Source organism: Mustela nivalis, assembly GCF_964662115.1.
Source record: "Mustela nivalis genome assembly, chromosome: 2".
In the NCBI taxonomy this organism is placed as follows: Eukaryota; Metazoa; Chordata; class Mammalia; order Carnivora; family Mustelidae; genus Mustela; species Mustela nivalis.
Genome location: NC_139021.1, coordinates 83,247,962 through 83,260,597, shown reverse-complemented (window position 1 = coordinate 83,260,597; position 12,636 = coordinate 83,247,962). Strand labels below are relative to the sequence as shown.

The following is a 12,636-nucleotide window of genomic DNA, read 5'->3' as shown; positions in this document are numbered from 1 at the left end:
GGAGCCTCATGCAGAGAGGAGCTGCCGCCCATGGGGAAGAGTGTAGACAGCCCTGGCAGGGCAAAATCCTTCAGTGTTCCCTAGGAATATCTGAGCATAATGACCAACAACAGGGCACCAGGAAGTCCCCCTAAACGTAGATAATTACATTCATTTTCTATTAGGAAAGTCTTCAGAAAAAAAAAAGAAAAACCCATAAAATTTACATTCCCTAAAAATACTGTGTACACGTTGACAGAGATGGGGACACAAATGTAAAATTCATCGCATTCTAAACTTTTTTCCTTAGACTTTGTGATTATTTGTCAGTGACACCCAAGTTTGGGAGATCTGAGATGTTTTAAGAGTTTGTCTCCCGGGATGGAGAAAAGGGCACTGAGAGATCAGGCGCCAGGACCATGTGCTGGTCGGAGAGAGCTGCGGACCGGCTGCTCCAGACACCACTTGATGCCACTGTCTCTAAACTGGAGAGCTAAATATTTGAACGGCTTGGGTCTGCAGTCTTCCAGTGAGGACCTACTTAAGATTTAAGGTCCCACGAGTTTCACTGAAGTATTCATGTATTTACACTCAACGCAATAACATGGTATGTGTGTGTGAGTGTGTGTGTGTGTGTGTGTGTGTGTCCATTGACACACATGAGCACAGAAGCATGTTTCTCTCAGATAATTTCCAAAAGTTACCTACCCAGTGAAAATCTGACAATATACCCAGGGAAGGAGAATGGAAGCCTGCAACTTTGGGGATATAGCTGGAAGAATTTTTATATGACTCTATTTTTTATTTAATAGATGAGGAATTTTGAGGGGCAGCACATTTGAGAATCTCTGGATGGTTTGGATCAAAAGACAATAACACCACTGGGCCATACTGCACAAGGAAGATGAGGCAGCATTTCAAATGAGCTCACTTTGGAGGAGAATCTAGCCCCAGTCTGGTTGGGAGGGCTTGACAATGCCAGTTCCCTGCCCCCTCCCCTTCTGCAGTCACTTCCTGGGTCTGTTGGTCCTCTCTGGACACTCACTCCAGAGTCAGAGTCTGGGAAGCCAAATTCATTCGTTCACTCCTACACATACAGATCTAGGAGAAAAAGCCAAAGGTCCAGAAACAAGTGGACCCTGAAAGAAACTGGGGAATGAGAACAAAGTTGGGAGCAAAGGGCCTGGGAAGGTATCCTTGGTTTAGGGCCCAGTTCTGGGTACAGAGCTGCCACAGCTCATTCTAGATGACTCAAACTTGAGTGGTTTTGGGGGCAACCAAGAGAGGGCATTGCACAGCGTTTTTTGATAGATGGTGGAATAGTAAGCATTCATTTATTCAGCATTCTTCGGTAAACATTTACGTGTATTAGGAGCTGGGGGTTCAGAACTGAAAAAGTTGTGAGCCCTGCACTTCCAGCATGTGAGATTTGGGAGGGGAGACCAAGATGCCCATTATTCAGGTATGTGCACTAGGGGGGTGAGGGGGTGTGTTTGGTGCATTTGGCTCAAGGGCAGACCATGTCTTGGACTACAGACAAATCTGTGAAAGCAGCCAACTGCTCCATAGACCATCGATGATCTCAGGTGACTTTCATAACAGAATCACCAAATATTCTTTAACTATTTATTCAAAATCATCCGAAATTGAGAAGATTGCTTTCCTTCAGGCTATTTCTCTGGCAGTAGCTGTTTTAATGTAGGAGGAAAATTTCCTGGTTCTACTGTTTTATTAGGACATTCTAATACTAATGAATGGCATACTGTGGTATAAGGCAGCAGCCTGCTACTTTCCATATTTAATCCCAGGGCTGACTTTGCAGGTCATCAGTACTTCTCAGTTCAATATGACATCTTAGATGGAGTTAGTGGTCGTCCTTTCCTTCTGAACCATATACTGGCCCTCCATGACCCTATGGACTCCATTTAGTTCTGACAATAACCTCTGGTGTCTAAATATTTAAAATATTCTATTCCAGTAGCTTTGTGAAAAGGCGTCCTCATCACCATATACCTTGAGTATATTATACCTTGGGTAATCAAGAAATGGGCTACCAAGGGAATGAAAAACTTCTAGGCACGATAAAATATTAAGAAGGTGATCTTTCAAATGTAATTCAAATATAATTAAAGTTACAGGACTGTACTAAATATAATATATTTTATAAATAGTTAATTGGATTCAAAATCTTTACATGTTCATTCAAAAATCAGACAGGTATAGGTATGAGACGATCTTTCAGGATACCCTCCAGGTTATTCCTTCTGCCTTGTTTTTATCATCACATCATGGATTTGAGTCTTCACAATCAATGACTCTGAGGGCTGCAAAAATATAACATTTTTCACCCTTCATAGCTAATTAGAATCATACCCTTCCTAGAGAAACTTCTTGGGGTGATAAAAATATTCTCTGTCTTGATGGTAGTGGTAGTAATAGGACTTGTAAACAAAGTTTACACGGTTCCCAAAACTCATCAAACCTTAAACGAGTGAATTTTTCCACATGTAAATCCTATTTCTACAAACCTGATGTAAAAATAATCCAAGCCCCTATTTCCATGGGTGATGGAAATCTTAATTGTTGTAACTCAAAATAAGCTCAGTCACTCCCAATATAACGCTTAGTTTCTTTTGGTAAAAAATTGGTCAATTTAGAATTCTCATTCTGCTCACATCCTTACTCCATGTCACCCTCAGTTCCTGGATGTCACCCTCAGATGTGAAGAGGTCCCTTGGTATGGCTAGCCCTGAGGCATCTCATTCTACTTCCTCTTTAGGTATCACCTCCTGCTCATCTACCAAAGGAAACACATGTCCTACCATGGCTCTGTCTATCCTCTCCTAAACTTGAAAAATCACATTTGAGGAATTTATTTTAGTCCACTTTCCAGTCATGTGACATTTTTAATATACCCTTGTGGCTAAGAAATTATATATCTATAGATCTATATCTATCTATCATCTATCTATATATCTATATATCCCTATGAAGAGCAAATATGTATATTTTTAACCCTATGCTTTCTGTAGTAAGCAGAGACAAAAGAATCTAAGATTTCTTATAAGGAAATCTTAAGGATACTATTTACGGAGATGTTAATGCTTAGAGTTGATGCTGATAAATCATCATTTACAAATGCTTAGAAGATTCTGGCCTAAAATGATGTCTGAGGGGGGAAAAAACAAACTTCAGGTGAAAACTGGATTTTTGTGTCACTAATGAGGTGATGTTAAATCTTACTATGTAGCCCACAAGTCTGTCGGCCCAAAGAATGCTGAGCTTAGACATTGATATGCGTGCTATGCATTCCTTGAAAGAGGGAAAGTTTTGAAATGACTGTAAGTGTGGGTAAATATAAGAATGAGAGAGTTGAAGGCAATGACATTGAGAATGCAAGTGAAACAATTGCCCCCGCCCTTGGTGAAAATATAGAGTTTAGCTAGGAACTGAATCAGATGACAGTTGTAGCAAACAGGCAGACAAGCAATGTTATTATTGGGTGCTTATGGCAGACTTTATCTGAGTGAGTAAGGCTCACAGCAGCTGAGGCTCCTGACTAATAACCTGAAAGAAAAAATTAGCACCAACTATGGTAAAAAAACATTAGAAAATTGGAGGCAAAAATGTCCAATATTTATGGATAACCTAAAGCAACAAGTTAACTCTTTCAATACTTTCAGCTAAATCATGGTGAGAGATGTATATTAATAACTACTTAAAATCTGGTGCTTTAAGAATAGTTTCTTGCAGCCAGAACGATTGATTAGTAATATTTGTCTTTGAATATGTTCAAGTAAAATGATCTCTTCCATTCTGTATAACATCCAGGGCTAGAAACCCAGTCTTGGATTTTTCAAGTATTTGAGACCATTGTAAATTTTTTTCTAACTCACATTTTTAACTTACTACTGCTCTCCCTTAGGATTTCACCTCCCTGAGTGTGTGTGTGTGTGTGAGGTCCCTCTCTTAGAATAGAGATAATCTGTTAGCCTTCCACATTTTTACAACAATGGTCCTGCCTTTGAATCAACAACCCTGAGACCTGACTTTCATGCCCAAGGAGAGAGACTGAACAAAGAATTCTCTGAGATCTCTCTTGCTAAGACTTGTTTAAAACACATAATATTTTAGAGTGCGTCTAAGCAACAAGCTAACCAGGTATCCTTTAAATTCTCCCTTTCTTTACATTAAAGGAAGAATTTTGTATTGCTCTATTGTTATGAATTTAGCATTAAAAAAACTATTTGCTTTTGTTGAAGAACTATAGCAAATACTTAGTGAATTATGTAACACTGTACAATTAAAGTTGAGTCAGTGTTAAAGATTTCAGCAAAATGTCTATTTCTCTGGGTAGGATTATATCTTTTCTTTCAATTTCCAATTCGAACTATGTTTCTCTTTGATGTGGTTTGAGGATAGAATTTAGTGCTCAACTATGACATCCACTTTGTTCCAATATGTAGTACATTTAATTCTCTTTGAATTTTGGATCTCAAGGGTTTTTTTTTTTTTTTTTTTTTGTCTTTTTGTTTTGTTTTGTTTTGTTTTTGTGTTTTGGTGCTTGTGTACTAAATTTATAGCAGCTTCTGGGAATACAATGTTAAGAAATATTTAAGTTGTGTGTAGTAGCAGGCAAGGTGCATGATTTGATCGTGGGACAATGGGTACGTTGGTTGTACAATGTGTACAGTCTGTTGTGATAGAGGGAGCACTGAGTGCTGTTCTTTGTGATGATCTCTAACTTAAATAATTTTTGATATGCCTTTTTTTAGACCTTTAACAATGTTTTTTCTTTTTTACTTTAGATATGTTTTTTTTTCTTTTATTTATTCTAAATGGTTTTTTAAATTAATTTTTTAGTTTTTATAAACATATATTTTTATCCCCAGGGGTACAGGTCTGTGAATCACCAGGTTTACACACTTCACAGCACTCACCAAAGCACATACCCTCCCCAATGTCCATAATCCCACCCCCTTCTCCCAAACCCCCTCCCCCCAGCAACCCTCAGTTTGTTTTGTGAGATTAAGAGTCACTTATGGTTTGTCTCCCTCCCAATCCCATCTTGTTTCATTTATTCTTCTCCTACCCACTTAAGCCCCCATGTTGCATCACCACTTCCTCATATCAGGGAGATCATATGATAGTTGTCTTTCTCTGCTTGACTTATTTCGCTAAGCATGATATGCTCTAGTTCCATCCATGTTGTCGCAAATGGCAAGATTTCATTTCTTTTGATGGCTGCATAGTATTCCATTGTGTATATATACCACATCTTCTTGATCCATTCATCTGTTGATGGACATCTAGGTTCTTTCCATAGTTTGGCTATTGTGGACATTGCTGCTATAAACATTCGGGTGCACGTGCCCCTTTGGATCACTACGTTTGTATCTTTAAGGTAAATACCCAATAGTGCAATTGCTGGGTCATAGGGCAGTTCTATTTTCAACATTTTGATATGTTTTAATCATTTAAATTTCTTCACTTTATTTTTTAAGTTGTAAACAAGTTCACTCTTCCTCTGAAACAATGGAAAAATTCTCAGTAAACAGAAGCAAGTCTTCTCTATTAAGACTTCTGATCATGTTTGTCCACATACTTGTTTTCATGAAGAATTCTATCATAAGTTTTAGCTTAATTCAGTTCAGGCAGTTACCCAGGTTGTAAGACCAGATCTTCTTTATAGGAAGTTTAAAAGATTTCCTTTGTTGTCCTAAATTCATGAGAAGTGTTCTAATTTTCTGCTTAAACTCAGCTGGGTTTCACTCTAGGGTATTTTAAAATATGTAAGACTGCTCAAAGAAACTGATTTATCTTCTCTGCTTACACCATTTCCCAGTATACCACATTTGTCTTTTTAAAGGTCAGGCACGATGGAAACAGGCAATGTTTCTCACTTACCTTGTTTTCTTACTTGTTGGATTTTCATGTCTGAGTTCTTTGGAAAATGTTAATGTGAATTTCTATAAATGCAACTGTTCAATTGCACAGAGTACGAGTTATAAAGTGTTCTAGGACTTGGAATAAAAAGTACTCATTGTGTCCAAGATATTATTCATATTAGTTGTATCAGCAAGAGCAATCTCTTTTCTAATTAGCAACCTCTACCAGTGTCTCAGAAATTGCCTTAATTCTAGGGTCAAATGTGGTGGATTATAATTTGCTGGTACCTCCCTGGTCTCTTTTCAAAAAAATTAAATTTGTATCTCTCTAGTATCTTTGTATTTTTTCTCTCTCTCAAGAATGCTATTACAAATCTCCATTATTGGAGTGGTGATCTCTGTGAAGTAGCAGCATGAATGACCAGCTGTGATTAGACCAGCCAAACTTTGGGGGGAAAGTTGCCACTTTCATTTAATTAAGAGAGGGAGGGTATTTTTTTTAAGTTTAATTTTTCAAAATAACTGTGAAAGTATAGTGGTTTATGAAAGTGCATAATTGCTAACAATAATTATTTTGAAACCTTTGTTTGGGAAATAGCTGACTCTTACGAAAGGTGAACATGGGACAGCTAAGAGTCTGTTTGAGCGGGGTCTGCATGATGAAAAGAGCTGGGACCAACCACCACAGAGAAACTCATGTCAGCTCCATTAGGCAACATTCTGATTGTTTTTCAGGATATCTAATACATTCAGAGAGAAATGAAAATGAGAAAGACAATATTGTATTTCTGACATTTCAGTAGTGGTTTATGAGATCTACATGTACACGGGCAGGAAGCCAGGCGCAGAGACAGAGGCTAACGTGGTTATCAACCTCATTGGCACCAGAGGAGATTCAGGGAACCGAAGGCTTCATCAATCCCAAAATAACACAGTCAAGTTTCGGCGTGGACAGGTAATAGAAAGATCTTTATTGATTCTTACCTACCATCTGTTCTCTAATTTCTATAACTAAAAAAACACACAGAAAATTCCAGAGCTGCTCATTTGATACCAATTAAGAAGTACGGGTAGGTGTGGGGATTTCTTGGTGTGCGTCTGGGGCTGAGAGGAGGTGGGCTTAACCAGAGACAGTACAACCATGAGTAACTCCTAGTTTTTTCTATTAAAAAAAACACAAAAAACAAAAACAAAACAACGAAGATTATACTTCCAGCTAGGGCAGTCTAGCTCATAACAAAGTGACTAACTTGCTGACCGCTAGAAACATTAGATAAATACCTTTTAAAGTTGGTTTTAAAGGCATTGGATGGCTGCCAAGGGTCAGTTAGGCTGCCAGTCAGGGTGTGAGGGTCCAACACCCAGGAGAGAAAGGAAGTGTGGAGGAGAAGCTGGTATTCGGCATCGCTTTCTACCATTTGTAAGCAGAAGCTTCAAAGCAGGAAGCCAATCAGAGAGTAGCCATGGGGAGCCCCAGATGCCACACAGAGATTTGGAAGTTCTCAGAGGACTGGGATTCAGTCTGCACCCAGCAGTAAAGAGGCCTTCACAAACTTCCACTTGCCAAGTGGGACCTTTATGTGAGTTCTCCCAAAGCAGAGCCTGGGACAGGTCCTGTGAGTGGTTGATGGGGACGGGGGTGATCCTAAGAAGCACAGTGAAGGCATGAATGTAGAGGAAAGAAAGAAAGAGGAGGAGCGAAGGTACATATGCATTCTTGAGGTCGCCTCTGTTGACAGCAAGGACCTCCAGGACCTCTTTTGACAGGGGCACCAATGACAGTGGTGACTAAAGCAGTTGAGCAGGAACAAGCACAGTCCTGGAGCGATGCACATACAATCTGCCCTGAGGTTTCCTCCATCTGCAGGCCCAGGGGGCAGCAGGCACCAGACAGCCAACCCAAGACCTCTAATGGAAAACAGCAAAATATTATCTAGAAATTTTTTAAAAGTCATAAATCAATAGAGATACATTATGTTCCTGGATTGGAAGAGTTAATATAATTTCTCAACTTTTCTCCTAATCTGCAGTTTCAGTGCAATAGGATTCAAAATCCCGTATTTTTAAATGGAAATTAGCAACCTAATTCTAAGATTTATGTGGAAAGGAAACAGGTCAAATGCACCCCAAATAGCCAGGAAGATTATTAAGAGAAAAACAGAGCTAGAGGGCTCACACTACCAGATATTGAGATTTATTGTAAAGTTAAAGTAATTAAGACAGCATTAATTGGTACAAGGCAAGACAAATAGAACAAAAGAAACAGAATAGAGCCAGAACAAGATCCATGTCTTGATGTGCAGCATCAGAGAAAGGCAGCAACTTGGACATCAATTATGATAATCAAGAAATTATGAGCCCTATTTTACAGTAAATCCCCAAATCAATTTCATACAAATTGAGGTCTCAATGGGAAAGGTAAAACAAACAAGTACTTAGAAGGGACTTTAAGAGAAAAACCTTTGCGATCTTGGGGGTGGGTTAGGATTAAAAAAAAAAAAAACACTTTTAATGGTGGTAAAATACACATAATATGAACATTACCACATTAACAATTTTTAAGTGTACAGTTCAGTGATATTGAGCACATTCATTCCCATTGTTGTGCAACCATCACTACCATCAGGCTCCAGAACTTCATCTTCCTGAGTTGAAGCTATACCCATTAGACAATACATCCCATTCTCAACCCAGACCCAGGCAACCACCATTCTACTTCCTGTCTCTGTGACTTTGGCTCATTTATTAAACTCACCTAAGTGGAATCAAAGAGTACTTGTATTTCACTCAGCACAATGTCTTCGAAGTTCATCTGTGTTGTAGCATGTGTCAGAATTTTCTTTTTTTTAAAGGGTGAATAATATTCCATTATGTGTATAGATAAGATTTCATTTATCCATTCATTAGTATGTGTGCTATTGGATTGCTTTCACATTTTGGTTATAGCAGCATTATGGATAGTTTTTATACATGTGTGTACACATAGAGACTAAGATTTTAAAGACAAAACAAAGAAAGCACTAAGAATAAAGGAAAAAAAGATAAATTTACACCCTTTTAATAAAGACTTCCCTTTCTTAAGGTAACTTGAAGAGAGTAAAAAGGAAAATCACAAAGTGGGAGAAGACATTTTAAAATATATCCTGGCAAAGGACTTGTTTCCAAACTATATACAGAACACCAACAGACCAACAAGAAAATAGTTAGCCCAATTTAAAACGTGGCATGACAGTTGACTATGTCCTTTCTAAAAAGAGATTATCCAAATAGCCAATAAGCATGAAAGGTCTACCCAACTGAGTTAGTAATCAGGAAAATAACATGAAAGCCATAATCAAGGGTCACTGTGCATAATCAGATGACTTAAACTTGAAAAGAATGACAACCTCAAATACTGAGTAGCTGTGGAGCACCTTCACCTCTAACACACAGCACACATGGTTTGCGGTGGTATAAGCATTTTAGAAAAGTAGACTATCTACTAAAGCTCTGTAACCCAGTAGTTCCCCATCAGAAATGTACATGAATATACACAAAAAAGGCATGTCAAGAATGTTCCAAGCAATGTTATTTGTAATACCCCTAATCCAGAAATAATTGCTGTTCATAAAAGTAGAATAGATAAATAATATGGAATAATATTCACTAATGAAAATAAACAAAATGTTGTTACATAAGCAACATGGCTAAATTCCACAAAGGTTGAATAAAACAAGCCTGGCAGAAAAAACATACTGTATGATTCTATTTAGAGAAATCTAATTAAAAGTCAGGATATTGGTTACCACTGGGGGAGATTATGATGGTAATGGGCCATGGGGGGGTCTTGGGGTGCTGTTCATGTTGTATTATTTGCATGGATGTTTGCATTGAGTGTGTTATGTATTTTAATTTGTAGACTACATATCCAGTTAATAGTTTAAGACTTCATTTGTATATGCATGCACATGTAGCTACTGCAATGCATTGTTGATATAGAAACAAAACATACTGAGAGGCAGACACCAATGGTGTACATGGTATATTTTGGAGGCTGACTGCTGGGGGATGATTCCAGACTTGGTCTCTCACTAGACATTGATCTTGGGTGAGTAATTGAACTCTGTATGTCTTTGTCTCTCCAACTGTAAAATAAGACAATGAGCAGTACTCACTTCATGGGTTGTGAGGATTAAATATATGAAAAACACTTTAGAAAATTTTGTGTATAGTGAGGGCAATATCAAGTATTATTATCACTATTAATGGCAGGCTTAAATGGTATGATTATACTTTTAAAATCTTTTTCAGATTTATTTAGACTGTATGATTAAGGAAGGCAAAACTTATATAGCCTGCTTGTATTTGTCTCACAAGGCATAGCATAGGACTGCATATAAAATAGTAAGTGGAAAATTTTTATAGTATACCACTAATAATATAGTGATATATAGCAATATAGTGATGAACTAATATAGTACTATAATGTTATCTTTTTCCTAGAGAAAGGAAATATCCTAATGATCATTCAGTTTATTTTTGTTATCACATAGGTTGATATTTTTTCCATTGAGGCAGTGTCTCTGGGAAAACTGAAGAAAGTTCTGATTAGTCATGATGGGACAGGTCCAGGTAAGATGTGCTTTCTTGGTAAGAAATCTGTTTTGAAAATTTATTACAAGTAGCATAAAAGGCAAGTGAAAGAAAAAGATAAATATACAGGTCATGTAAAGTTGAGATGAGAAAATAATTTTCTTTTTTTAAAGGTTTTATATTTGTTTGTTTATTTATTTATCTATTTTAGACAGAGACAACAGGAGGAAGGGCAGGGGGAAAGGGGGAGAAAGAATCTCAAGCAGACTCCCCTCTGAATGCAGAGCCCAGCACAGGGCTCCATCTCACGACCCTGAAATCATGGCCTGAACTGAAATTAACAGTCAGACACTTAACTGACTAAGCCATTGAAAATAAATTTCTTTTAAAAAATTATATAGTTAGGGGTGCCTGGGTGGCTCAGTGGGTTAAAGCCTCTGCCTTCAGTTCAGGTCATGATCCCAGAATCCTGGGATCGAGCCCCGCATTGGGCTCCCTGCTCAAAGGGGAGCCTGCTTCCCCCCTCTCTCTCTGCCTGCCTCTCTGCCTACTTGTGATCTCTGTCTGTCAAATAAATAAATAAAATCTTTAAAAAAAGAAATTATATAGCCATTCAATTCAAGCTTATGTGTTTGTCTCTAGAACCTGTATTCTTTACTGCTAGAATGTAGCTCCACATCACCACTTATATCATAGTGCTGAAACTGTTTATTACATTTATTTCTACGCTTCCTTTTATCTTTATGCTTAATATTGAGTTTTTGAAGTCTGGCATTATATTTTATTCATCTTTACTCTCTTTCCTAGTATAGCATTGAATAGTATGGAGGTTTAATTAATGACAATTTATTGAACAAATGGATTTAAGTTAGTGAAACAATTTTGGGTAAAATCCTTGAAAAAAAGTGAGGACAGCTTAAAATGGCCTTTGGAAGAAAGAAGCATTTATTCTGGATGTGAACCAAAGAGAAAGGAAGAAGAAAAGGGAAGGTAGCAGTGTATAGAAAGAATGGACACGTATAAAATGAGTTGAGGATCCTATAGGGGAAATTATTAGGAAGAGACAGAAATGAGAAATTGAATAGAAAGACACAGTATGCTGCCTTCTCTATATGGTGTTGCTGCAGAGGGGTATAACTTTTGCACTATTTTCATGATGGATGGAAACTGGCATCGTCCTGACTTTATGCTAAGTCTCTGCTGCAAACAATGTGGGGATTTGCAGAACAGCCCGGGAGAGGCCAGACTGGAGAGTGGGGCGTGGGTCAGAACAGAGCAGTTAGCAGAAATCCCTGGCTTCATCAGGCTGTCGTTTCAGAAAATTATTTTGAGACTCCTCTTGGAGATGAGTGAAGAAAGCCCCGAATTACTGAAAAAGCCAATGTGGAAGGACTGTAGAAACAGGAGTCACAGCACATCAATCACAGGGGACGGTTTCTGAAGAAAAGAGGCTGAGTCTGGGAATTACATGAAGGGGCAAACCACATATATGAAGACTGCTCTGTCATTACCAAGGCTGGTAGATACAAAGAATAAAAATGACAGAAGGAAAAAGGAAATAAACATTGTGATTTTAAATATGCTGAAGGAGCTAAATGACTCACATGGAAAATGCTTTGGGCTGAAGATGCAACACACTTCTAAATATCAGTTTTTTCCAGTGAAGCATTGATGAACAAAACCTGTGCAGGTATGGGAATGACTTCGGCTACATCCTCAAGGCTTATTTTCCCATCTCATTTGTAAAAAGAGAAGCTTACTTACCACGTTATTCATTTAACTTGAATGCAGTTGTATCTGTAGATATTTCTCTCAAATATAATAATAGAAAGCTTCAGGAAAGCCCTACCTTTTTAGCAAAGTTTGTAAAATTTCAGAGTATTCAGGAATTAACTGAGTGTATTTAAACAAACAAAATAGACTCCTGGGCCCACCCCAGGGATTTTGATCTAGTAGGTATTGAGCTACCAGAAATAAACTTTTAAAAATATGTATTTTTATAATAAAAATATATACTATATAAAATAAATATTTTGTTACATATTTCACATTTTACTTTAATATATTTATTATATTATACATATATAAAACATGTATATATAAGCATTTTAAGGGATTCTGATTCATGTGGTCCTCAAAGCAGTACTGCAAACACTACTTTCTGTCAGAGTTCTTTGCTGAGGGGCTGTTATGTGCC

The 12,636-nt window shown here is 37.7% G+C and overlaps 1 protein-coding gene across 10 annotated transcripts in view; it reads left to right on the top strand.

Annotated features, from left to right (window-relative positions):
• The window catches only part of RP1 (RP1 axonemal microtubule associated), a 357,833-nt gene that overhangs the window by 332,945 nt on the left and 12,252 nt on the right, over positions 1–12,636 (top strand). For 2 of the 10 annotated variants that reach the window (XR_014308427.1, XM_082719229.1), the window contains exons 24-25: positions 6,668–6,822; positions 10,400–10,478. Coding sequence is in view for 7 of the 10 variants with exons in the window: in XM_082719229.1 (XP_082575355.1) it covers positions 6,668–6,822; positions 10,400–10,478 (234 nt within the window). In the remaining 3 variants the exon portion in view is untranslated. Of the gene's footprint in view, positions 1–6,602; positions 6,823–9,765; positions 10,251–10,399; positions 10,479–11,757; positions 12,130–12,636 lie in introns of those variants that run through there. The other 8 variants (XR_014308428.1, XR_014308429.1, XM_082719231.1 and 5 more) reach the window with 8 other exon arrangements.